At 40.2% G+C, this 27888-nt stretch overlaps 1 protein-coding gene across 2 annotated transcripts; it reads left to right on the forward strand.

Moving 5' to 3' along the window:
• The first annotated feature begins 3174 nt into the window (after positions 1–3174).
• CTR9 (CTR9 homolog, Paf1/RNA polymerase II complex component) lies at positions 3175–27888 on the forward strand. 2 transcript variants are annotated; one of them, XM_029207384.1, is made up of 25 exons: positions 3175–3381; positions 4904–5002; positions 6718–6957; positions 7471–7588; positions 8063–8152; positions 9492–9640; positions 10756–10863; positions 13742–13849; positions 13957–14193; positions 14421–14510; positions 14625–14753; positions 14864–15047; positions 16355–16443; positions 16955–17140; positions 17229–17316; positions 17459–17607; positions 19633–19749; positions 19892–20037; positions 20955–21026; positions 21929–22064; positions 22218–22364; positions 22991–23148; positions 24208–24304; positions 24531–24643; positions 26807–27888. In XM_029207384.1, the coding sequence occupies exons 1-25, from the start codon at positions 3337–3339 to the stop codon at positions 27240–27242; spliced, it is 3531 nt and encodes a 1176-aa protein (XP_029063217.1). In that variant the 5' UTR covers positions 3175–3336; the 3' UTR covers positions 27243–27888. The 2 variants fall into 2 exon arrangements, with proteins under 2 accessions (XP_029063217.1, XP_029063216.1); XM_029207383.1 differs by having other exon boundaries at positions 3178–3381; positions 14421–14753; positions 26807–27883.

The following is a 27888-nucleotide window of genomic DNA, read 5'->3' on the forward strand; positions in this document are numbered from 1 at the left end:
GTTTATTTTGTTTTATTATGAAGACAATAAAAATTTGAGATTGTTTACTTTTAAAAATAGGTATTTTAAATATACTGTGATATACGGACTTAGAGAACAGACTTGTGGTTGCCAAGGGGGAGGGGGTCGGGGGAGGGATGGAGTGGGAGGCTGGGATTAGCAGATGTAAGCTATTATATATAGAATGGATAAACAACAAGGTCCTACTGTACAGCACAGGGAACTATATTCAATATTCTGTGATAAACCATAATGGAAAAGAATATTTTTAAAAATGTATATATATGTGTAACTGAATCACTTTGCTGTACAGAAGAAATTTTTTTTTACATCTTTATTGGAATATAATTGCTTTACAATGTTGTGTTAGTTTCTTCTGTATAACAAAGTGAATCAGCTATATGTATACATATATCCCCATATCCCCTCCCTCTTGCGCCTCCCTCCCACCCTCCCTAACCCACCCCTCTAGGTGTACAGCAGAAATTAGCACAACATTGTAAATCAACTATACTTCAATTTTTTTAAATGTAAAAAAAATAAATAAATAAGTATACTGTGATATATGCTGTCTTCCAAACTGAACATAGTTCAATGCCAAGCTATTTTTGGAGACAATAAGACGAACAGGCGACAGATTCTTGAATGATATTAACAAGGAAGGTTTCCTGGAGGAGATGGGACATGATAAAATAAAATTTATATTTTAAGGAAACATAAAATTCTTTCTGTCCATTTGGGCCTCCTCCCTCCCTCCCTAATGTGCAGTGTGCATCTGCATCACACGTTAACCAGAGCTCCTCAAAGATGGGAATGCCTACTCGACACTAAACATCAATTTTTTTTCTTTCTTCTGATGCAAACAACGTAACTTCTCAGAAGATTCACATTTCTTCCCAACTCTGTAGGTGGTCATAGTGACTTAACAGCTCGATTTATACATGTTTATCTGGACTATGTATCTTTGGTGAACTTTAGGTAAAATATCAGTGTACCATTTTGATGTATTTGTCTTGCAAACGTATTGCTATATGACTGTGCCTTCGACTTCTAACAGGTGGAACAGTTCTCAGAGCTTCTGAGAGTCTGTCTCGTGGGTTATAATCCTCAGTTTGGCTTAAATAAAATCCTCTTTCTTCTTCTTAACTTGATTGCTAATTGAATATTTGTCGACAGACACATGATGGATGTCGAAGAATTGGTAAGTTTTAATGCTGGGATGTATTCATTTGTCACTGGCCTTTAAAGAGTGTAATTCTTGCCATTAAGATTTTGCTTGAAACGCTTCCCACATTCTGCCTACTCAAATCCTACCCATCTTTCAAAGCCACTTCAAAGTCCATCTTCTTTCCTTCCTTCAACAAGGATCAATAATAAAATCCTTAAAATAAGAAGGGATCTTGTGCTTCCTACCTTTGGGGACAAAAAGAAAGAGAGGATGTGAAGAGTTTGAGAGTGTGTGTCCTATCTGAAGTGAGCAAACTCCAAGGGATAGAGAGTTGGTCGCAGTTTCCAAAGTAAAGTCACATGAGTATTGGCCTATCACTTTACACCTCATCTTATTTCCATAACGATCCCAGGAGACAGATATGACCACCCACCATGGCCTCGCACCATTGGCAGATTACTGCATCCATGTCATAGGGCTGTTCTGAAGATTAAATGAGTTTTGGCAGGTAAAGTGCTGAAACAAGTAAACATTCAATACCTCTTAGTCACCATTATTTAATTCCCACTAGGGGAAATAAGGACCAATCAATCAAAAGTATCAAGTAACTTGCCCAAACATGCCAGAGATACCACACACTTAGGGATAATTCCTGTGCTAATTTCTTGTCTTGGGAATTCCCAGACCAAGTTGGAAATGTCCAACACCCAACGTACCTGATATACAGACCCGTGGTTGCAACTTCTCTCTTTTTTATGGCCGAGACGGATGGCATGTGGGATGCTAGTCCCCCGACCAGGAATCGAACCCGTGCCCCCTCCCTTGGAAGCGTGGAGTTTTAACCACTGGACCACCAGGGAATTTCTCCCACCCCTCCCCCACCCGACTCGTCTCCCATCACCAGCTGCAACTTTTATATCCTGAGGCCAGACTGTTACCTGTATTGGTGGGATTTTTTTTCTTTAGGGATTTTTTTCCTTACCCCCTTTTACGTAGGGAATAGCCTTTTAAGGCTTCTAGCATGAACCCAAAGCCTCTAACTCTGTCCCTGTGTGAGCATTAAAACTCAATGCCCTGCAGTAATAGAAAACAGAATCCTACTTGTACCCACCACTATCTGGGTAGTCTTAGTACAGGCTTCAATTTCTGTTATTCAGATTAGTAGATCTCTCAGCTATGTATTTACAAGGACATGCTATGCTATGCTGTTCTTGTTGTTTTTTAATTCAGCATATCTAGGTGTTCATAGCAGGAGGATTTTCTGGTTATTCTAATTTGCCAGAACTAAGATTTCTATCATAGTTTTTTTTTACTGACAATCAAATTAGTTCTGTTAATCTTTACATTCCCAGTTCTTACCTAAGGGAGCATTTTATATAGTTTTAAATTCCTGAAAATAAGCTCATGTTTTAAAGATGAAAGTTTATCAAAAACCTAGAGGTGGGGCCTCCCTGGTGGCGCAGTGGTTGAGAGTCCCCTTGCCGATGCAGGGAACACGGGTTCGTGCCCCGGTCCGGGAAGGTCCCACATGCCGCGGAGCGGCTGGGCCCGTGAGCCATGGCCGCTGAGCCTGCGCGTCCGGAGCCTGTGCTCCGCAACGGGAGAGGCCACAACAGTGAGAGGCCCGCGTACCGCAAAAAAAACCCAAACACCTAGAGGTGGGGAAGGGATAAGGAAAAAAAAAAACACCTAGAAGAAACTATGACATAGATCATAAAACAACTGCCCAGAAAAATATAATGACAAATTATAAGCCTAAAATGTTTTACTAATGATCAGATGTCCTACTACTTCAGAAACAAGCCTTATTTTAATAAATGACAAGGTAAAGCACAATTTAAAAATTCACCTGCAAAGACTTATCCTATTGAAAGGCTCCTCCTAAAGTCGGAGAACCTGAACCACAGGAGGAACCCTCCCATCGGACAGGCCCTCCCGCGGGGAAAGTTTCCGGGGCAGGGGGCGGGGCTGCCGGAAGTCGCCGGTCGCCGTCTGCTGTTCGTTGTTTGAGCTGCTGACGGGAAGGAGAAGCCCGAGCTTCGGCTGCGCCGCGGGGCGGCAGTCACGACCGGAGCCCGAGCCGCCGCTAGCCTCTGGACGAGCCAGAAGCCAGGAGCACCAGCTGCGGAGCGGCGGGGCCGAACGCCCGCTCGCCTTCTGATCTCGCCATGTCGCGGGGCTCCATTGAGATTCCCCTCCGGGACACTGACGAGGTAAGTGTAGAGAATGGGGGAGGGTGGGGACCTTGAACTTGGAGATCTCCCCCTCCCGCTTTCTCTCGACTTCGTTTCGGAAGCGAGAGCACCCTCTCCCCAGATCCATCTACCCGGCCGAAGCTCCTATCACGTCTTTCCCCAGCCCCAGCGCCCTCCCAGGCTGGGAACATCAGGTCCGCGCAACCTCGAAGCCACCCCGAGAAGGAGTTCTTGAAAGTTCCCCACCAACCTGTCCGTATTTGACAGTACTCTGCTCTTTTCCTAATTCAGGAGCGCAGGGGTGTGACAGTGCCTGATAAAATGTAAGGCACCCCATAGATCGCAGAGGTGGGCGCAGATGTCACTGTGTTCTCTCTGTTACTCAAACTAAGTGTCTCTCCCTGAGAATATATAGGATGTCGCCCTTCCTCCCTTAGAAACTCGAGTGTCATGGTGCACCACATCTGCCACACAAGGCTCCATCAACGAAACAGAGACCCCAAGATAATAGCCGCTGCAGTGTGCTGATAGAATTAACCCCATTTCCCTTCCTGTCGCCTCTTTTATGGGTGGCCTATGGCTTGTCTGAGTAAAGTCCTCAGAATTGATGTTGTCTTATTCGATATCTCATACTCTTACTTTTGATTGAGGTACAATATTGAGATATGTTTCACTTACTGTAAAATCCAGTGGTTTTTAGTAGTGTAACCATCACCACTATCTAATTCCAGAACATTTTCCTACTGTTATTTTTGTGCCACATTCAGGAGTGTGTGTGACACAAATGATGCCTCCATGATTAGTGTGTACGGTGGCACTCAACTTTGCATTTCCTCTAGGACTGTGCTTCTCAAACCGGGACTTCCCTGGTGGCACAGTGGTTAAGAATCCGTCTGCCAATGCAGGGGACACGGGTTCAAGCCCTAGTCCGGGAAGATCCCACATGCTGTGGCGCAACTAAGCCCGTGCGCCACAACTACTGAGCCTGCACTCTAGAGACCACGAGCCACAGCTGCTGAAGCCCACATGCCTAGAGCCTGTGCTCTAGGCACAAGAGAAGCCACCGCAAGGAGAAGCCCACGCACACCGCAATGAAGAGTAGACCCCGTTCCCCACATCTAGGGAAAGGCCGCGTGCAGCAACAAAAGACCCAGTGCAGCCAAAAAAAAAAAAGTTGTCAGACCGAGTCTCAGAGTCTGTGGCATGAGTCTCTGGGGTGTTTATCTGTACTTTACCTGCATTATACGTTACGCAGGGTTTCCTTTTAGTTTTTTCAGTAAGAAAAGCTTTTGTAGCATTTTATAGTTCTAGTGATTTGAGGACAAATAGCAGGGTTTGTTTGCTATGCTTTAATATTACCATATAATGTATTTGTCATATGCTCCTTAAACGTTTCTTAATGTATGCTTGTTCAGCCCTATTGAAAGTGAACACAAATCCTATGTATAACCATACTGATGTATCTTTAGGAAAGCAGCAAAGAAGAAATGTAAATTTTAAAAAGAAAAATAAGAGTTAAAACCTACATTTTGTATTTTAGGTCATTGAACTTGACTTCGATCAGTTACCGGAGGGAGATGAAGTTATCAGTATTCTGAAACAGGAACACACACAATTGCACATATGGATTGCTTTGGCGGTGAGTATTCACGTAACAAATATTTTTTATATGTTGACTGTAAAAAATACGTGGTTCTGTTTTCAGTTACAGTAATAGCCAGCTTGGGTGAATGATAGATAGTACCATGTATATGGAAGTTAATTGTATTAAAGGCAAGTTTACTAAGTGATGTGTTGGCCTCTGGTAAATTAGTATATGTTGGTGAAAGCAGAATTCATTTAAGTTAAAGAGTACTCTATATTGAGCATTTGATTATTTAGTGATTACTCAGTGAAGACTGGCTTATGGTTTGTAGATAAACTGAGAAAAAACGAGGTGCCACAATTTAAACAATCTAACACCCTCTACCCTCCCCAGCACCAGCTGCATAATGATGTTTCTTTTTTGTGGGAACATTATAGTAAATGATTATGAATCAAATATAGTAAATACTTTGATCATTATTCCTAAGCAAGTTTGTCACAGGTCCCCTTCATGTAAAGATACACAGGAGGCCTCTGACCTTGAAGAGTCAGAGAAGTAGATCTGGAATCGGGCTTGTGTCCAGTGCTCAAGCCTAACTTTTTTTTTTTTAAGCCTAACTCTTAAAGAGTTTCTTAAGTATGGATTTACAGAGAGATACTTTCAGTGACAAGCAGTGCCCTCCTGACTTGAAGTGCTAAGTTTTCCTAGTCTTTGGAGAACAAGACATTAATGCTTGTCACATATTTTTTAAAACCAGAAGGGAACTTAGTATTTTTTTAGTACAAATGCCTCCTTTAACAGCGCTTACATGAAAATTGAAGTCTTGGAGGGTTAGCATGGAACCTGTAGTAAAATAAATTCATAAAGCATTGTGGGCTGTAGGTTGTTACACTAGAAAGAATGTAGGCTTTGGGATTAGAGAGTCCTTTGTTCAAATTCCAACTCGGCTACTAACTAGACAAATGATCTACCTTCTGAGCCTATTTCCTCATCTAAAATGGGTTGTTAGCACTCACCTTAAGGGCGGTTGTACAGATTAGAGATAATGTATATGAAGCTCCTGGCATTGTTTGTGGCCCACAGTAAGGGGTTAATAAATGGTGGATATTCCTTTTATTATTAATAAATGAAACAGATTCCCAGGGAAGTTATTCAGCAGACCCAAAGTCATAGACAATTTTTGATGGATCTATAACTGGAACCTAAGTTTTCTGTTTGGAATTCTTTATACCCTCTCACTATTGCTTTCTCTCTTGGACTCTGATTTAGTTTGAAATCAGCTATTGCTAGGTAAGAATATGGAAGCATTTGTAGTGATTATAATTTTTTAAACAGCTTTATTAGGTATAATTCATCTATAGTAAACTGCACATATTTCACATGTACCATTTGAGAATTTTTAGCATATATGTACACCTGTGAAATCATCACCACAATCAAGATAACGAATATATCTATCACCCCTAAAACTTTCCTCCCACCTCTCCCTTGCCCCTCCACAGTGCCCAGGCAACCCCTGATCTGCTTTTTGTCACTAAAGATTAGTTTGAGATTTATCCATGTTGTAGCATGTACCCAATAGCTCCTTTTTACTGCCGAGCAGTAGCCATTATACAGATAGACCACAGTTTGTCCATTCACCTTTTGCTCAACAATTTAGTTGTTTCCAGTGTGGAGCTATTACACATAAAGCTGCTATAAACATTTGTGTACAACTTTTTGTATTGACATATCCTCCAGTAATTCTAGTTTGATTCTTTACCTTATAGCTGGAATACTACAAGCAAGGAAAAACAGAAGAGTTTGTAAAGTTGTTGGAAGCAGCGCGTATAGATGGCAATTTGGACTACAGAGACCATGAAAAAGACCAGATGACTTGCTTGGATACATTGGCAGCCTATTATGTACAACAGGCTCGGAAGGAGAAGAATAAGGACAACAAGAAAGATCTTATTACACAGGCAACCCTATTGTATACGATGGCAGATAAAATTATTATGTATGATCAGGTAAATTAAATCAGATATCTTTGAATTTATGAAAGGGAAAAAAATACCACATGAAAGTAAAATGTGTATAATAGGCAACAGATTTTCTTTCAGTTTTTCTTAAAATAACATAGTTGATAAGAATAGTCAAAAATAAGGGTTCCTTAATAAAATAGAAATTTCTTTGGTCCTGGTACTGTTGAAGTAATATGGGCAAATTTAGCATGTGAAACTTATCCACATGTCGAGTTGGTAATTCCAACATCCTCAGGTGAACTTCAAGCATATTTTAAGGAGTTTGAACTTTTCTTTTTGTCATCGTTCCTGGCACAGACAGCTTGCATTTTGGGATAGTTCCTCAATTTGCAATTAAGAATTGCTTACTGGTAGTTTAAACACATTACAGTGATAGGGGAATTCGTGTGATGATCCGCTTCCTTCCTATATGGTTTTCATTTTCGTGTTACACATTTGTGTTAAATTGTGGTTAGTCCTGGATAAAGTCAAGTCTAAGATGATGCATTACTTTTTCAGAACCATTTGTTGGGAAGAGCCTGCTTCTGCCTACTTGAAGGTGACAAAATGGATCAGGCTGATGCACAATTTCATTTCGTACTCAACCAGTCTCCAAATAATATTCCAGCCCTTCTTGGTAAGTCATTTTTGGCAACCATCTTAGGAATCTATATTTTTCATCTGTGCCTAGAATGTATTTCTTTGTTGATGACTCCTTAGTAACTGGGCTGGGCAGCAAAGTAGAAGAGCTTTACCTTATTAAAAATAAAACTATTACAATAGATCATTGTTTCTGTTGAAATTACAGAAATAAGATATATACCAGTTAAGCATAATTTGTTATACACTTCTAAAGCGTCAATAAACAATCTATTTGGACAACTCTAAGCTACTTTAATTATTTTATAACATTTAACATAATATAGTACCGTTCTATTTATAGGCATAGATTAATATACCCTCATGGAAAACAAGTTTAGATATGAAATCATTTTTGCTATTTTCAAGTATTTCTTACTGAGAGATATATTTGATTTAGGTGAGTTAGTAGAGAGCATATGAGACTTGTATTCTTTAATAAGTGCATGTTTATTTTTAAAAATCATTACAGGTAAAGCTTGCATTTCATTCAACAAGAAGGATTACAGAGGAGCTCTCGCTTACTATAAGAAAGCCTTGCGAACTAACCCAGGATGTCCAGGTAAGAGAAAAACTGTAAGTCTAGGCTGTGTATGATCCAACTTAAAATATTGATATTTGATTCAAAAGCTGCATAGTAGATCATAATATAATCTTTTTGCCCTATACTAGTTTTCTTTCCAAAATCTCATTCATTTAGCAAATTTTGAAGTCAAATGTAAAATGTTTCCAGAAGGAGAGGGTGTCAGTGTCAAATTCTGTTGTTAGGCCAAGTAAAATAGGGAATGAAAGCTGATCATTGGATTTCCAGCATACAAATCATTAGTGACCTTGATAAAGCAGTTTTACTGGAATGGTGGAGGTGAGATACTCATTAGGGTGGAGTCAAGAGAGAAAAGGGAAGGAAGGGAATTGGGAGGCAGCAAATGTAGATCTCTCAAGGAGTTTTACTATCTAGGGAAGAGTAGGAATGAATTGACAACTGGAAAGGGAAATGGAATCAAGAGGGGATTTTTTTAAGATGCGAGAATGTATATGGTTGAGAATGATCTAGTTGAGAGGGAAAATTTGATGATGTGGGAAAAATAGGGCAGGGTTGCAGGAGCAGTGTCCTTAGATGAGAAGGGGTACGAACTAGTGAGCAGTGGAGAGGTTATCCTTAGAGACATGGTTGTGATTTGGCATGGCTTTGGAATTGGGAAGCGTTTATAAGCATAGCTCTGCAGATGTGCATGTAGTCAGTCACTATATTTAAGACCTTAATGAAGCTTTTTGTTCTCTGTTTAAAAATTAGATAATGAAGCTGTGACAGGGCGAGAGAGAGTCATGGACATATACACACTAACAAACGTAGTAAAGTAGATAGCTAGTGGGCAGCAGCCGCATGGCACAGGGATATTGGCTCGGTGCTTTGTGGCAGCCTGGAGGGGTGGGATAGGGGGGGGGGGAGGGAGGGAGACGCGGGAGGTAGGACATATGGGAACATATGTGTATGTGTAACTGATTCACTTTGTTGTGGGGCAGAAACTAACACACCATTGTAAAGCAATTATACCCCAATAAAGATGTTAAAAAAAAAAATTAGATAATGAAGGTACAGTGTAGCCAGGAGCATTGGAAGACAAGAAAAATACCACTATTATAGGTGTTCTGTTCTATGGTGAGAAAGGTATCCTTGATGAGGGGGTAAGTGTTGGGAGGTGTGAGGGGAGAGTGGTATGCTCTGACCTCCAGTGAAACCAAGTTTGTGATACACCCGAAGATTTTATAGTGTAGTTATACTGAAGTTAATTCTGCGATTTTGCAACTTGTAAATAGAAAATGTTTAAGCATTTAAAAAATTTTTAATCCTAAAAATGCCCTAGTTTGACAGACTGAATGACTTGATTTTATTTTTGTAGCGGAAGTTCGTTTAGGAATGGGCCATTGCTTTGTCAAACTTAACAAATTGGAGAAGGCTCGTCTGGCATTCAGCAGAGCCCTGGAACTCAATTCCAAATGTGTGGGAGCATTGGTGGGACTGGCTGTTCTAGAACTCAACAATAAAGAGGTATGTGAGTGAAAAAACTGTCTAGTTCCTGACTGATTTGTCAGGTGAATAGTATTGAATTATATATTGAATTATATCTCAACAGAGCTGTTAAAAAATGCAATCTTTTGGAGTCTTTTCTATTATTTGCCTTAGCAGTAAATTATTTAGGACAGTGATATCAAGTATATTTACTACATGCACCCAATTTCAAAGGGCAGGAAATGCTTTCCAGTGGCAGTGTTTCTGCAGTTAAGTTTGTTAAGAAAGCTAAATTCTAAAAGTTTACCTCACTATTTGAATTTATTTTTATTATTTTTTCTTTAATTTTTAAAGATTACTTTCCATTTGCAGTTATTACAAAATCTTACCTATATTCCCCATGTTGTACAGTACATCCTTGAGCCTATCTTACACCCAGTAGTTTGTACCTCCCACTTTCCCACCCCTGTATTGCCCCTCCCCCCTTCCCCCTCACTGGTAACCAGTAGTTTGTTCTCTATATCTGTGAAGCTGCTTCTTTTTTGTTATATTCACTAGTTTGTTGTATTTTTTAGATTCCACATATAAGTGATATCATACATTATATATCTTTCTCTGACTTACTTCAGTTAGCACAATGCCTTCCAGGTCCATCCATGTTGCTGCAAATGGCAAAATTTCATTCTTTTTTATGGCTGAGTAGTATTCCATTATATATATATATATATATATATATATACCATATCTTCTTTATCTATTCATCTGTTAATGGATACTTAGGTTTTTTCCATTATCTTGGCAGTTTCCATATCTTGCTATGAACTTTGGGGTGCATGTATCATTTCGAATTAGTGTTTTTGTTTTTTTCAGATATATACCCAGGAGTGGAATTGCTGGGTCATATGGTAGTTCTGTTTTTAGTTTTTTGAGAAACCTTCATACTGTTTCCCACAGTGGCTATGCCAATTTTCATTCTCACCATCACTGTTGGAAATTTTTTAATCCCTGATGAAAGTTAACTAAAACAAGAGCTATATTTTGCTATCTGAACTTAGATTTGTATAATCTTATTTCTTCAACTATAAAGGAAACTTTGAAAAAGTGCTATTTAAGTAATATTTCACTCAACCCTGCCATCATTGTTTTTCTTTCAGGCTGATTCCATCAAAAATGGTGTCCAACTTCTTTCCAGAGCCTATACTATTGATCCTAGCAACCCTATGGTATTGAACCACTTGGCAAATCACTTTTTCTTCAAAAAGGTAGGAGAAATCATTTATTAAAGTTGTTTAATTTTAAATCCTGATTTTTGTTTTTCTGTACTGCAGGTGATACTTTATCTTTTTAACTTGGAAAGAAATTTGAATCAAGAGTTTTTTTTCAAGTTAGAGTTTGGATTAGTATCTGGGGATACTAATTAGTATCTGGGTATGTTTGTTCATTCATTCATTCATTCATCTAATAATTATTGACCCTGTATACTGTACCCAACATTGCGATAGGGATGTGGAGTTCAATAAGATGTGGTTTCTGCACTCAAGGAGTTGTTTCATAGAAAACACAGATATGGGAACAAATGTAAATGTAAAAATAAAGGTCTCTGCCCTGCTGTGGTAAAGAAATGAAAGAGGAAGTGATTAAGGAGAGTTTTCATCACCAAGAATGAGAGAGCTCTTGAACTATGTTTTTAGAAGAAGGTCACTAGGTAGCTGAAAGAAGACAGGCACAGATCTATGAAATGGTCTTAGTAGTTTAGTAAGAGTGTAGCATATGGTGAAATTTTTGCTTGTTTATTTTCACATGTTGATCATGGTGTAATTTTTTAAGTTGCCACTAACTCTGTAGAAGCAGTGGCATTCTAGGTTTCTCAGATACTAAAAGAGTTTTTATATAGTTAGTAAGCATGAGTTTAATCAGTCATTTTTAAACCAGGTACTAAATTATACCAAGAACTTTAATTAAATAGCAGTTTAGGTAAGAGTTCACAAAACTGCATCAATCCTTATTAGTAATAGATGCTATGTTGCTGTTATTGTTGCTATTAATATGCATCGTATGCTTGTAAAATGCCAAGTACTGTTAAAAGTGCATGCTATGAATTTATATGATATTCAAAATAGTCCTATGTGGTAGGTAATATTTTCCTCATTTTGTGGATGTAATGGAAGCAAGAGTTAATAGCCTGAGGTCACACAGCTATTCACCATGATGCTTTACTCTCTCTGGCTGTAGAAGCATACTCCCTTTTCATAATGAATTATTAATTAAGCTTTATGCTATAGCTGTTTTAGTACTAAAAGGCAACTACTTAAGGAGAGGATGGAAATGTATCTCATACGTAAATGAAGTGTTACTGTTTAAGATAAAACAGCTACACAAGTTAGTTTGGTTTTTACTGGAAAAACAGCAACAGCACAAAAACAGAGGATGGATGATTCTAAATATTTGAGGGCATATCTAGTAGTCAGTGCTCACAGCAGTTGGGACAGCTTCCTTGAACCAAATGAGAATAATTCAGTTTTTAATTTTCAATGCTAGTCACCATTCCACTGCAGAAGATAAAGACTTGCTTCTACTGAGAACAATCAGTATATTCAGAACCTTAAAGATTACATAGGTGATGGACTTCCCTGGTGGCGCAGTGGTTGAGAGTCCGCCTGCCGAACCAGGGGACGCGGGATCGTGCCCCGGTCCGGGAGGATCCCACATGCTGAGCGGCTGGGCCTGTGGGCCATGGCCGCTGAGCCTGCACGTCCGGAGCCTGTGCTCCGCGATGGGAGAGGCCACAGCAGTGAGAGGCCCGCGTACCGCAAAAAAAAAAAAAAAAGAAAAGATTACGTAGGTGAAATATGTAAATCAAGCCAGTATATTTGGGTGTTACTGAACACCTGATCTGTGATCAGCACTGTGCCAGGTGTCATGAGGTCATCTTGCACTGGATATATGTCTTTAAGGTTTACAGAGCATGTTTACACATGTTTTCTCAGTTTGTCATTACAACAGCCCTAGAAGGTAGGCAGGGTATTTCCATACACTCATTCCAGTGAACAGTATATAAATTAAGCCAGAAGGCTGTGTCATGTAATTAAAAGTGTGGAGTTTGAATCACTTGGTTCAAATTCTGGCATCACCATTGTATATAGTTCTGTTGCTTTGCGCAAATAAACTAATAATTTCCCTAAACTTTAATTGCCTCACTTATAAAATAGTAATAATACCTACTGTATAGGATGTGACGGATGGTAGTTAGGATTAAATGTAATATGCATATTAAATACTTATCTAATGTGAAACAGTTCCTGATAAAAGCTGCAATCCCATTATTATTTCTAATGTAAAAAAAAAAAAAAGTCAAAAGTGGTCATTGACCAAACAAAAACTACTTCAGACCAGATTTCTAGTCAAATGAATAAAACACATTCCTATTAAAACTGGAAAGTTGTTTCTACCCCTGATGTATGAACTCTGACTCTGAGACACTTGGGAGACTAATCCAAAGGAAAGTCAGGCCTAATAGAAAGGTCATGACCCATGCATTCAAATAGAGCTGAGTCCAAGTCCAAGTGCTGGCGCTTGCTACCCTCATGTGATAGAACATAGCCTTGGAGTCAGAAAAAGAAAAACAACCCACTAAATTGAGATTCTGGCTTTTCACCTTAGATAACAAACTTTACTTCTTTCAGTGTCTATTTTCCCATCAATAAAATGGTAATAATGACACACTTTGCAGGGAGGTTGATTAAGCTTAGAACTAATATAAGTATTATACCTAGCAGAGGGCTTTGGATATAATAGTTCTCAATAAACTGTAACTGCTTCCATTACTGTTAATAAAGGACTTAACCTCTCTTGGGTTCTCTCATCACAAAAATAGGGACTAATGCCTCAAAGGATTGTTGTGGGGATTAAATGAAGTAATAGTACTGGGGAAATGTTAAGTACTGTACAACTGTTAGTTCCCATCTTCCCTGAATTTGTCAGCAAGGGGAATGAGGAAAATGATTTGTAATTCTGGATACAGTGCTGCTATTGTTCATTCAATAAACAAATTTTAAAAGTGAAATTTGGGGAAGCCTTATGACTGAGACTGGTAGAGTTGTTTGGGTTCACTCAGTTGAGTTTTGGATCTTCCTTGTTCAGGATTACAGTAAAGTCCAGCACTTGGCTCTCCATGCATTCCATAATACAGAAGTGGAGGCCATGCAAGCAGAAAGTTGCTATCAGTTGGCTAGATCATTCCACGTCCAGGTAAGTTAACTTTACACCCTCTCTAAATATCTAATTCTTTAATGGTTTTCCAAATCATTTAAAAACTTTTGTACATATTGTTGGCCTTGTTTTATTTCATTTTTTAGGAAGATTATGACCAAGCTTTCCAGTACTACTATCAAGCCACACAGTTTGCCTCATCCTCTTTTGTGCTGCCTTTTTTTGGTTTGGGACAAATGTACATTTATCGAGGTGACAAAGAGAATGCATCTCAGTGCTTTGAGAAAGTCTTGAAAGCTTATCCTAATAATTATGAAACTATGAAAATTCTTGGCTCTCTATATGCCGCCTCAGAAGACCAAGAAAAACGAGATATCGCCAAGGTATGTTTTAAAAATCTAAAAATTTTATTTTCTGTTAGCTATCTCTAGATGCGCATTCCTCATTTCTTGTTATTGCTAGTAGAAATATGATGGACACAGTTTTGTTAGCTGAGTTTGTTGTAGTTGAACTAACATTTGACTTATCAAACAGGGTAGAGTAGCTACCACATTTCAATGTCATACCCTAGAGTTGGAATGCTTTAGCTTAATGATCTCTTTCATCCCAGGGCCATTTGAAGAAGGTCACAGAACAGTATCCTGATGACGTTGAAGCTTGGATTGAGTTGGCACAAATCTTAGAACAGACCGACATACAGGTATTTAGCCATGTTTTCCATCTGCTACCTGATGTGTTTTTGGTAAGCCTAATGCAGTGTTTCTCTTCCTCTCATTTTCACTTACACTTTATTCTGTCCACCATGAAAATACAGGGTGCCCTGTCAGCCTATGGAACAGCGACACGGATCCTTCAGGAGAAAGTGCAGGCCGATGTCCCCCCAGAGATTCTGAATAACGTGGGTGCCCTCCATTTCAGGCTTGGAAATCTGGGAGAGGCAAAGGTAGGAACGTAGAAATATTCCCTTCTTTTATACTATCAAGTTCAATGCACACTTTTTCCTATGTATCAACCAAGTATTTTAACAATGTAATTTTCTTTTCTTTCTCCTAGAAATACTTTTTGGCATCATTGGATCGTGCAAAGGCAGAAGCTGAGCATGATGAACATTATTACAATGCCATTTCTGTTACAACATCATACAATTTAGCCAGGCTGTATGAGGCGATGTGTGAATTCCATGAAGCAGAAAAACTATATAAAAACATCTTACGGGAACATCCTAATTATGTTGACTGTAGGAATTTTAAACTTTTTTTGTGTGTATTAAAATGTCCACAACAGCAGCAAAAAATTTAGCCTGAAAAAAATCTTTCTTCGAACCAGTAGTAAACAGTTTTAGGAAATTCCCTTGCGGTCCAGTGGTTAGAACTCCATGCTTCCACTACAGGGAGCCTGGATTCGATCCCTGGTCAGGGAACTAAGATCCTGTAAGCCCCGCAGTGCAGCTGTGGTGCGACCAAAAAAAAAAGTTAAACAGTTTTGAAGGTTATATGCCTGCCCCCTTTTCTTCAAGGCAAATTTGTGGCCTTAAAAAAAAAAAAAGAAAAGAAAAAAGATGCAGCTTCAGTTAAACTTATGCTAGAAACAAAAAGAAACAACTAAAAACCAGTTGGACCATATTTTATAGACTAGGCCATCTTCAGTGGGTCAGCTACCTTTATTAGGCTTTTAACAACTCCTTGGCATATTTGGTGATGGGTTTATCTTTATGATGGGTCCTGCTTTGAATTCATATAAACATTTTGCAATGTTTATAATAGAACAGTGCTTTTCCTGGAAATAATTATTACTAAAAATGTCCTACCTTGAGTTTTTACAACCTAGACAATGTGAAATTTGGTAACTTTTTAACTAAAAATATTTTATATGCTGTACTTCCCTTAAAAGAACCTAAAGCTATGATGTTTTGACTGTGGTCAAATTAGGGGCTAGCAATTTGGCCCCTGTCATACTGTTATGGATGCAAAAGTGATTTAAAATAAATAAGGTTTTAGTTGAATGTCAGGCTAAATTTGAACTGAGTTGATAGGCAGTAGTAAGCCATTGTTGTTTCCTGGAGAGAGTGACATTTTTTGGAGAAAATAACAACATTTGTATGGCACTTTTTTTATTTAAGTGGAAGAGCCACAGTTAGAGCCCAGGTTTTCTAACTAGTAATCCCTGGTAGTCTGTGCTTTCACTGTAGTGCCATATGCCAAGCACAGTGCTGTGCATCAGAGAGAAATTGGAAACAGAGCAATGCTAAGCTTTTAAAATAACTGAACTTGAGATGATGACTTGGTCCAGGGTGCTAGCCTGGGGAACGGAGTGGAAGAGATAATCTGAGATTTCAAACAGGAAGACTTGATGGTGGCAGAGTTGCTCTTCAATTTATTAGGTTATTAATTAGCTATATTGATGCTTGATATAGTTTCACCTGTGGGACTTTTCTGTTCATTATTAATGTATTAATGAAAAACAATTGTTTCAAAAGTATGACTTTAAAATTATGATTCTACTTTATAGCTAATATTTTAAACATGAAAACTTGTATATTTTCAGGCTATCTGCGCCTAGGAGCCATGGCTAGAGATAAAGGAAATTTTTATGAGGCTTCAGATTGGTTTAAGGAAGCTCTTCAGATTAATCAGGTTGGTAATATTAACTCTTAGATTTGAAAAATAATTATTTCACCATTTCCCCCCAGTAAATCAATTTTTCCTTTTAATGGCTATCATATTTCTAGACTTGGCATCTCCCTGTTTTTTTCATTTACTTGTTAAAGATACTAAAGGGTATAGAAGTCATCTAAACGTTTTGATTGTGGCCCACGGTAAGAAATAGATTTCACACTACAGCCTAGTACATACACACGTGTGTATACAGACAACTGAAATCAAAGTTTTACAAATCATTTTGTGCTCTTTCCATAGGCAGTACATTGACATTTTTACTGTATTCCATTCTGTTGCATTTCTTATGGTGATAACTAAACACTAAATTGATGTTACAAGTCACTGATCCATCTCAACTCTCAGTTTGAAAAGCACTGTTGTAAATGGAGCTTGTAAACCTCTCCAATAATCAGCTGTTGTGGAAAGATGATTGATCTCTCTGAATCCAAGTTACAGATTTTGCTTCTTTTTATACGTGTGTTTTTAGGACCATCCGGATGCTTGGTCTTTGATTGGTAATCTTCATTTGGCAAAACAAGAATGGGGTCCAGGCCAGAAGAAATTCGAGAGGATATTAAAACAACCAGCTACTCAGAGTGACACTTATTCTATGCTGGCCCTTGGCAACGTCTGGCTCCAAACTTTGCATCAGCCCACCCGAGATAGAGAAAAGGTAATCTTTTTTCATCTCTTTAAAACAAAATTGATACTTATTTGATTCTTGTTTGATTTTTTTTTATAATGTTTGTATCTCTTTATAGGAAAAGCGTCATCAAGATCGTGCTCTGGCCATCTACAAACAAGTACTCAGAAATGATGCAAAGAATCTGTATGCTGCTAATGGCATAGGTAATTATACAGTTTGGATATCCATAATAATTTGTGAAATGAATGCTTTTGGAGGGATGTTTGTAGATCAGAATTTCTCTCTAGTTGTTTTTCTGGCTACAATTAGAAAATTCTAATTCTGTGAACCTTTTTATAACTTTAGGAGCTGTTTTGGCCCACAAAGGATATTTCCGTGAAGCTCGTGATGTATTTGCCCAAGTAAGAGAAGCAACAGCAGATATCAGTGATGTGTGGTTGAACCTAGCACACATCTATGTGGAACAAAAGCAATATATCAGCGCCGTTCAGATGGTAATGTCTTATTTTTCAAGATATTTTTATTTTGTGTTCATTGTTGAGCACTTGTTTCCTTAACCATTCTGGTCCTTCCTTGGAGCTGGATGCTATCTCTTACGACACTGTGTCTATTCAGAGGCTTATAATTATATATGGTCTTTGGTGTCCAGACAGAGATGTGAGTCCTGGTTCCACCTTTAATTGCATGTCTTGGACAAAGGACATCTTCTCTGAGCCAGTTTTCATATCTATAAAATAGAAATAATTGTACCTTAATCTCATAGAATTTTTTGAGCATCCAGAATGAAAAATACTTGGCACCATACTTGGCACTAGTTTGCCTCGCATAGCAGTAAGTACCCAGAAGTTAGTGGGATTTAATATCCGTTTGCTTGTTTTACCCTCTTACTTCTCAGATGAGAGAACTGAGTTTCAGGAAGGTTAAATGACACTTAAAATGAAACTCCATGGGGATAAGTTTTCATGGTTATAGAATTATTTTTTAAATTTATTTTTGGCTGCATTGGGTCTTTGTTGCTGTGCGCAGGCTTTCTCTAGTTGCGGCACGCGGAGGCTACTCTTCGTTGCGGTGTGTGAGCTTCTCGTTGCGGTGGCTTCTCTCGTTGCAGAGCACGGGCTCTAGGCGTGTGGGCTTCAGTAGCTGTGGCATGTGGGCTCAGTAGTTGTGGTGCACGGGCTCAGTTGCTCCGTGGCATGTGGAATCTTCCCGGATCCGAGCTCGAACCCCTGTCCCCTGAATTGGCAGGCGGATTCTTAACCACTGCACCACCAGGAGAGCCCATGGCTATAGAATTTTATTATGCTTTTCATATTTGTTGATTACTTGAACTTGAAGTAAAAGAGTCAGGCTTAGCATCTTTTGAATAGTAAAAAGTAAAAATGCTCTTATGGGGGAATTATTATGGTCAGAAAAAACAGGTTTCCGAACAAAGTTAGAAGACAGGCTCTGGACTTCCCTGGTGGCGCAGTGGTTAAGAATCTGCCTGCCAATTCAGGGAACACTGGTTCGAGCCCTGGTCTGAGAAGATCCCACACGCCGCAGAGCAACTAAGCCTGTGAGCCACAACTACTGAGCCTGCACCCTAGAGCCCGCGAGCCACAACTACTGAAGCCTGCACGCCTAGAGCCCACGCTCCACAACAAGAGAAGCCACCACAATGAGAAGCCCGCGCACCGCAACCAAGAGTAGCCCCCTCTTGCTACAACTAGAGAAAGCCCGTGTGCAGCAAGGAAGACCCAACACAGCCAAAAATAAATAAATAAATTTAAAAAATAAAAGAAGATAGGTTCTGGGAAGTGGTTAACCATTTTTCTAAAAAGGATGGGTATTATTGTATTCAGAATATTGGAAAGGTCCTGGTCACAGGGACTTACAGAACCCAGATTGCATATGGTAGTCTCAGAGGTTGTGTTTTTGGAGGTGGGCCTTCTTGATCTGCAAATTAATTTCTAGGGATATTCAGGGAAAAACCGTCTAACCACCTTCCACAAAAAAGAACTTACCTATGATAAGATATGTTCCATGGTCAGAAAGTGATATGTTCACAGCAAAATTAATACCAGTATTGCTATATTGGTTTTACTAAGAAATTAACAGCAAGAACAGTGAGACTTATCATTCTCGTTGCCAGTAGGTTCCACCAGTCCTAAAGAAAGGTGGTAGAGCACCTTAGGAGCCAGGTGTATGACTTCTAATAAGTTGTCAGTGAGCTTGTTCTAGATAGTATTGCTGAAGATACAAAAAAAAGACCTTCCAGTCTGTTTAACCTTTCAGTGTTGGTCGAAATTTCAAATGGAAAAACTATTTCTAGTATGTAATTTTTCTTGTCAGGTTTTTATGTTGTGAAAAATGTATGCTGGTGAGTGTAAAATATCGTTCTCAAATTAGTCTTTGAAATTAACCGTTCAAAAGACAAAATACCTTTTCACATAGCTTTAAAATCGCTTGAAATTTTGTCACAAAATGACAATATCATTTAATCCTTGTTGTGTTTTAATTAACGTTTTCTTTTATTGTAGTATGAAAACTGCCTCAGAAAGTTCTATAAGCACCAGAACACTGAAGTTGTGCTCTATTTGGCCCGGGCTCTCTTCAAGTGTGGCAAGTTACAGGAATGCAAACAGACTCTGCTGAAGGTAAAAAAGAGAACTCAATTCTATGCTGCATTGTATTTTTTGTCCTGTTTTACGCATGCTTACACACCTAACACTCTATTTGACTAAAATTCTTTTCATGTCATTATACCATATGAAAGATTTGCTTTGTTTTTGTTTATAGGCTAGACACGTGGCACCCAGTGATACAGTTCTTATGTTTAATGTGGCCTTGGTCCTGCAAAGATTAGCTACCTCTGTCCTGAAAGATGAAAAGAGTAATCTGAAGGAAGTACTCAATGCTGTGAAAGAACTGGAGCTTGCACACAGGTAAGATTTTGTAGGAACAACCTTTGAAATGCTTTGTTTCTTTAAACCCACAAGGCTCAAAAGAGAATCATTCTTTATTAGAATCATTCCAGCGATTTTTAAGCCAAAGCAGACAGCTTCCGCCAGGTGGCACCCAACCGTAGCCAGGATCCTGCTAGAGTTGGATCATGTAGTCCGACCCCTAGAACTGGCTGGCTGGCTTTGCAAACTTGCCCTAGATTTTTCATTGACCTGTCAATAATATGACCCAGCATTTTACACACTAGAAATTTTTTGACTCCACTTTCGCTGGTTTTACTTGTTATACTAGTGTCTTTTTATGTGATATTAGTTTTACTTAAGCTGAGATTAAGACCTTTCCTCTTAAATATTGAATAAATTTATTCAGCTCAGCTCAAAATTTATGTAACCTTACAGTACTTATTTGGTAATTCAGTGTATGATAAAATTAAAACCTGACATCTCTTCAGGTTTTGTCCAGCCTTATTTGAATTCTTGTTTAAGTATTCCTTGCCTTGCCTAGTAGATTGTAAGTGCTTTCATGGCTTAAGCCTCTTAACCTCCATGCTGACATATTTAGTAAATTTGGTGTTTAGTAAATATTCATTGCTGGAATTGATTTTTGGTTGTTTGTGAATTTACTGATAGCGTTAACTGTAACTTTATCATCATGAACTTACTAATATTGAGTGGTATATTGATGAGAGTCCTTTTTTAAGTGAGTTGTATATATATTTTTCCTATTGAGATAACAGCCCTTCATGAATACATTCATTTAAGTATTAAGTGTTCATTAAGTTTCAATCAGTATGTAAGCCTCCTCTCAGACTGTTTTTTTAAGAACAGATTAAAAATCTAAAGGGTCTGTTTCATTAATTTTTTTTAAGTAAAGTATTTTATTTTCTCATTCTATTTAGATATTTCAGTTACTTGAGTAAAGTTGGAGATAAAATGAGATTTGATTTGGCCCTCGCTGCTACAGAAGCCAGGTAATGTACTATTTATGGAAGGTGACTTTGGGTGAGGCAGTGATAGCAGTGTGGACTGGGAGAGTAACACAGTAGTGAATGGGTTTCTGACCTTCCAGAGGTCAGTCTTTCACACTCCTCTCTGGGACACTCCAACCTGGACCAAGGCTTTTTCCTAAGGGTCCTTTCAGGGAATATGGCAAAGTTCAAGTACTTAAGTTGTATGGGAAAATACTTTTCTATTTCACTAATGTCAGCTATGTAGTCAGAATCAAGACACGATTCCTGAATCTGTCACATGTAAAGATAGTGTTGGGAATCTTTTTAGCTGTGCTTTGGGAGGACGGTTATAATTTGCAAACTTAACATAGTTGACAGTATTGGCTTCTGAGAAATTAAGTTAATTTTCCTAATTAAGACTCCCTGGTGGTGCAGCAGTTAAGAATCCGCCTGCCAATGCAGGGGACACAGGTTCGATCCCTGGTCTGGGAAGATCCCACATGCCGCAGAGCAACTAAGCCCATGTGCCACAACTACTGAGCCCGTGAGCCACAACTACTGAGCCCACATGCCACAGCTACTGAAGCCCACGTGCCTAGAGCCCATGTTCCACAAGAGAAACCACCGCAATGAGAAACCCGCGCACCGCAACAAATAGTAGCCCCTGCTCGCCACAACTAGAGAAAGCCTGCGCACAGCAACGAAGACCCAAAGCAGCCAAAAAAATAAGATAAAATAAAAATTAAAAAAAAGAAAAGGGCTGAAGAATTTAAAAAAAAAAAAAAAAAGACTTCCCATAGGTATCACCTAATGATCCTGCTTCAAACTTTTAAATGTGTGTAAGGAATACAGATGCTCTATGAGTTTTTTAATAAAAAGTATACTAGCTACATACGTATTTCTCTAAATTTGGATTGTTCTAGGCAATGCTCTGACTTACTGAGCCAGGCCCAGTACCACGTGGCCAGGGCGCGCAAACAGGACGAAGAAGAAAGGGAATTGCGGGCCAAACAAGAACAAGAGAAAGAACTGTTAAGGCAGAAACTTCTCAAAGAACAGGTATGTATTGTGTTTGCAGTTATACTAGAATTAAAGGTGTACATACATACACTTTGTATGTTAAAAAAGAAGTTCTTCTGATGGTAGCCATGATTTTTTTTTTGTCATAAGAACATTGTGATGAGGTTTTTTTCCTACTCTTTTTCCTCATAGGAAGAGAAACGTCTCAGAGAAAAAGAAGAGCAAAAGAAACTTTTGGAACAGCGGGCCCAGTATGTAGAGAAGACCAAAAATATTCTTATGTTTACTGGAGAGACTGAAGCGACAAAAGAAAAGAAAAGAGGTGGCAGTAGTGGACGGGTAAGATATGACTCCAGTTAGAAACGAAGCTAATTGGTTAAATTCACTCAGTACTTAGTCCTGAGCTTTGGCTTCCTCCTTTGCTAAAAGTTAGTTTTCCAACAGAGACTGCTTTAAATGGTATCCAGTATTTAGAAATGCATTTCACTGTTAGCTGAGTACAGTTTACCTTGTAGCAACTTTGTAGTTGATGATTTTTGCTATTTGAGGCATTCATCCCAATTAGAAGTTTTTAAAGTATGGGCCTCACCATGCACTTCTTCCACGTGACTTAGAGCAGCGGTCCCCAACCTTTTTGGCAGCAGGGACCGGTTTCGTGGAAGACGGTTTTTCCATGGATGGTGGCAGTGGGGAGGGGTTGGGGGGAGGTGTTGGTTCAGGCGGTAATGCGAGCGATGGGGAGCGGTGGGGAGCGGCAGATGAAACTTCTCTCGCTTGCCCGCTGCTCACCTCCTGCTCTGCAGCCTGGTTCCTAACAGGCCACGGACCAGTACCGGGCCATGGCCCAGGGGTCAGAGACCTCTGACTTAGAGGACTGATGGGAAGTGGCCTCGTTCATACCTTAGCATTCCACCCACATTCCACCAGCCAGGAAAGCAATGACTGTGGTCTTGTTTGGGTTTCAGCGGTCCAAGAAGGGAGGAGAGTTTGATGAGTTTGTCAACGATGACACCGATGATGACCTGCCTATATCCAAAAAGAAGAAGAGAAGGAAGGGCAGTGGTAGTGAGCAAGAAGGCGAGGAGGAGGAGGGTGGCGAAAGAAAGAAGAAGAAGAGGAGAAGGTAGTGTCATGGAATAACCTTTTAAATCACCTGGGTTTTAAACCACCTCATGAAAGTGGCAAAAGACCTTTCACCTTCTGAATCTTAGATTTAGAATCTGTGAACACTTTTTTATCACTTGATCCCCCCAGATAGGGAAGCCTTTCATTCCCCCATTTCCTACTTTAATCCTAAAATGGGCCCCACTCCCAAATTCCCGGCATGCTTGGAGTCTCCACACATGTCCACAGCTTTCCTTCTGAGAGCTCCGAGTCAGTCAATAATTGCCTTTCTTATGACTGAAAATTGCAATATTTATTGGAAAATCTATGCAGTTTAGGATGAGAAACGTTAGTGTGTCCACACTGACTGTCCATCTTTGAAATCTTAGAAAAGCCACTGAGCCTCAGTTTCCTCTCTGTAAAATAGCGATGGCCCACCTCCTGGTTTTACAGGATGTATAAAATGTGAATTTATGTGAAAGAAGGGCCTTTTAATCCTCCTAGTGCCATCCGCTGTTAGGATAAGTGGTGCCCTGCCCCCCTCTCACCTGGAAGTGCCCCTAAGCTGTCTGTTCCTCTCATGGTGCTTTCGTGTCCGGGAACCTCCAGTGTTAGCTAGACCTGTTCTTTCCAACCCATGTTTGGCTCTGCTTGTGGAATTCATTCAGACCTGTGGAATTGAAGCTGTGGCTGGATATTAGCAGGCCTGGGATGAGTAGTTGGAAGGGAAGAAAGAGGAGGGGAAGGAGGTTGAGTCTGGAGCCTGGGTCTTTTCTCACATCTTCTGTCACTCACCAAGGGCAAGATTCGAGCTCATCTTAGATTAATAAGAGGGCTTAAAAGTGACTCAGTTAGTCAGCAGACATGGCATAAATACAGTTTTTGCAGACTCCCGAGCCATGTGCAGCAAGAGTAAGTTGTGGTCTCTGCCCTTGAGGGGTGTACAGTCTGCTCGAGGCCAGCCCCTGTAAAGAAGGGTGTTCAAAATGACGAATACCGTTTGAATGGCACAGAAGTCTTGGGTTTTGTAGGCGCGAGTGAATCTTGACAGGCTTTCTCTTGGCGTTCACTATTTTAGACCTCCGAAGGGAGACGAAGGGTCCGATGATGATGAAACAGAAAACGGCCCCAAACCGAAAAAGCGCCGTCTACCAAGAGCAGACAAGAAGAAGGCTGTAAGTGTCCAGCTCTGTGGTGTTCATCCCCAGTAGGCATCAAAGACTGCGGTACTCTAGACTACATTCTTCCCCTGCAGTGTCTTCAAGCACAGACACTTGTTTTTGAAGTTTGTTGGTTGCAGTTTGATTGTATCAGTATCACTGCAGTGCAAACCCAATTTAACAAGACATCCTAACATAAAGAGTCTTGACTAATCTGTTACGTTTGATCTTCTTTCTTCAGCCCAAGCCAGAACGTCTGCCTCCTTCAATGAAGGGAAAAATAAAATCCAAAGCCATAATATCATCAAGTGACGATTCATCTGATGAAGATAAACTGAAAATTGCTGATGAAGGGTAGGAATTTTTCACTTATGTTCTCCTAGTGAAGGATAACCAAGAGTGGTCACTGTGCCAAAGCGTCATCTCTGCAGCTTCTTAGAATCTTAGAGCAGGAAGAAGCCTGAGCACACATCTCATTCCAGTCTTGTCATTTTGTCCTACTAAATGTTTGTCTCTTAAAGAAGGAAACCTATTTTGAAATCTCATTTCTTCGTGGATATTAGCTGAAATTTTCTATCATTTTGCTACACTGCCATTGACTGGCTTAAAGTATTAAGAGTAGCCTGATCTTGGTCACAGGGAGAAAGGGACTTTCTTGACCATTTCCTCCCTTGTCAGGCAGGGATGACTCAGCACTGCCTGCTCTGTGGAGGGCTTATCGTAGACTCCTCTAGCTCACAGCCTACTTGGTGAAACAATATTCTGTTTTACTTGTACTGAACTTGCCCCTCAAGCTCTGCATCTGGATTCCTAAACTAAGACTCTTAATACCATACTATGCTGGGTTCTTCTGACGGCCATCATTTCATTCAACAGACATTTGAACATCCATGCTATGAGATAGCAAGCTGAGAGCTGGGGATGCAGAGGATAAAGACATCGACCCTGCCCCCAGGGAATTCGTACTTTAGAGACAGTGGAGAATGACAATAAACCAAAACTACATTATAGTGGGAAAAGGGTTATCACTTACATTTTGCATTTATTGCTCTTCAGTGACCGCATGTAATCTGGAGTTGAGGTAGTGGGGGGAATTATTGAGGTGTTTTTTTGTGGAAGAAAGGCTGTTTAAGTCTTAGAAGAAGAATAGAGAGTCCTAATCCACTGTACTTCAATAAAAAATAAAAATAATAAGAATTTTTAAAAAAATAAAAGGAAGAGAGAGTCTTGGTTGGTTAGAGGTGAGGCGGGGTGAGAGGTTAGCATGTCGAAGGGGCTAAGGGTCCTGGTGCAGGGCTAGTCTGGTAGGGTAAAGCGTCTGTAAAGATCTGCAGTTCCCTTTTTCTCTGAAGATGCTGGTTGACACAGATTTGGATTGCTTTTCCCTAAAACACTGTTTCACCCTTGCCCACAGTGTTACCCTGGTCCACTGATTACAGAGTGATGGTTAGACCTTCATGAAGTGTTTGCTTATTTGGCCAGATGGAATGGAGTGAATTAGATCCCGGGGCCCACTGCCCTTAGCGTGTATACAGAATGAGTTATGTGATGTGTGTCTAGGTTTCTTCTTTCAGTTGTAAGCACAAAGAGCCTTTCTTCAGTCTACAGGGATGTTTTCATTTCTAGGGAGAGTAGTATGTTTCACCTCCCTCACCCTTCTTAGACTGACCCTGTAGGATTTAATATTCCTTTCTTGGAATATCTGTTATGGAAACCAAAACTAAGGAATATGCCCGAGGAGAAGCATGTCCTCCTCTCCACAGCTCTGGTGGGGGAGCAGTTGTGACAGTGGTGAAGGGAATGTTCTTTCCTCCAAGAAGCCAAGATTCCCTGGGTGCCACTGCACCCCCAAGCATTAGCACAGGTCCCCTGCCCTTAACATCTGATAAGTAGAGGGGGAACTCTGGCAAAAGTACACAAACAAGCTGCAGAACCTTTTTATTTAGCCCCAGCTTCCTATGTTGAGTAGGTCTAGTCGTGGCGGAGGGCACCGGAGCAGAAGCAGATCCTGGGACAGAAAGGGTGACTTTGCTCCTCAGCGATCTTCTAGCACAGATGGCAGTGGCACAGAGGAGCTTCCCTCCCAGCCAGCCTTGGGACAGAGTGCATTCTTCAGAGTCTCTGCAGCCCAGTGAGGTCCCGGGTTGCACCTCTGCCACTGTGTATTGGTTTATAAAGATAAATAAATGTATCCCTTCCTTTTCATAATTTTACGTACGAAATTGAGAAATGCTTCATTCTGATGAAGGGTGCCTGGGATGACCAGTGCGGTCACCCTTCACTGTCTATGTTCTGTCTCAGAGCTAAAGTGCCTTATTCTTTTTAACTTTTTAATCCTCTCTTAATAACCCTATCACATTTACAAAAAAGCACACCAAAGGATATCACAAAACGAACACCTGTGTCAACAGCGATCCGGTCAAGACATTAAATGCCCTTCTTTTTTCAAGCGCATCCCCGGTTTGTCGAGGCTCCCTTGGCCAGAACCCTGGTCTAACGAGCGTTTGTCTTTGCCAGACATCCCCGCAACAGCGACAGCGACTCCGACGAGGGCCAGCAGAGGAAGACGGGCGCCTCCTCGGAGGAGAGCGACTCCGACGAGAACCAGAACAAGTCCGGCAGCGAGGCCGGCAGCCCCCGGCGGCCCCGGAGGCAGCACTCAGATGAGGACTCAGACAGCGACCAGCCGGCCAGAAATCGCAGGCCCTCGGGCTCCGAACAGTCTGACAACGAATCCCTGCAGTCCGGGCGGAGCCGCTCGGGGGGCTCTGAGATGGACTCTCAGCCCGCGTCCCCCAGCGCCGAGTCGGACCACTACTCCGAGAGAGCATCTGACAACGAGGGGTCCGGCCGAGGCTCCGGCAGAGGCTCCGGCAATGAATCCGAACCCGAGGGATCCAACAACGAGGCCTCGGATCAGGGCTCAGAACGTGGTTCAGATGATAGCGACTAGGCTTTATTTCATGAATAAGCTTCATCTCCGCAGGAAACTTTTTTAATATATGAAAGCTGTGATAAAAACATTTCAGGTGTTTGGTCAAACAGTGGTGGATTTTTCTTAAGGCAATTTTTTTCTCCTATCCATTTGTACGTTACTATGTCCCAAAAGATGTTTCCCTTGCGAGAGTCCAATGTTTGAGTCTCTTGAGAAAAAGGTGACTATTCTTCATTATGGTACAATTCCACCTGTCATATGTGAAAACCCCAGGAAGATAAACCCACATGCTGAACCATTCCTCCCGAGATTTGACTGAAACTGTGGCCGACGTCTCATGTTTTTGTGTGTTAAGCAGCGTATTATTAGGACTTTCACTGCAATCTTTTACCAGGTGGTGTGAGGAACTTGGTATTAATGTCTTTGTTCCATTTCAGGTTTAGATCAGGAATATTTTTATTTTCTGGAGGAAGAGGTATCTACTGTATAATTGCACCAAAGTACAAATGAAAGGAAGGTTTTCTTCAATAGTGTAATACTGCAGCCATGTAGATAAAACGACAAATATATCATTTGTTAGGTTGAGTAAGATGTGGAAAAATGCTTTTCTGTTAGTAGTATGCAAAGACCTACCTAAGCCACATAATAAAATTCTTTTACCAAC

Source organism: Monodon monoceros, unplaced genomic scaffold (assembly GCF_005190385.1).
Source record: "Monodon monoceros isolate NGI ecotype Baffin Bay Population unplaced genomic scaffold, NGI_Narwhal_1 Super_Scaffold_7, whole genome shotgun sequence".
NCBI lineage: Eukaryota > Metazoa > Chordata > Mammalia > Artiodactyla > Monodontidae > Monodon > Monodon monoceros.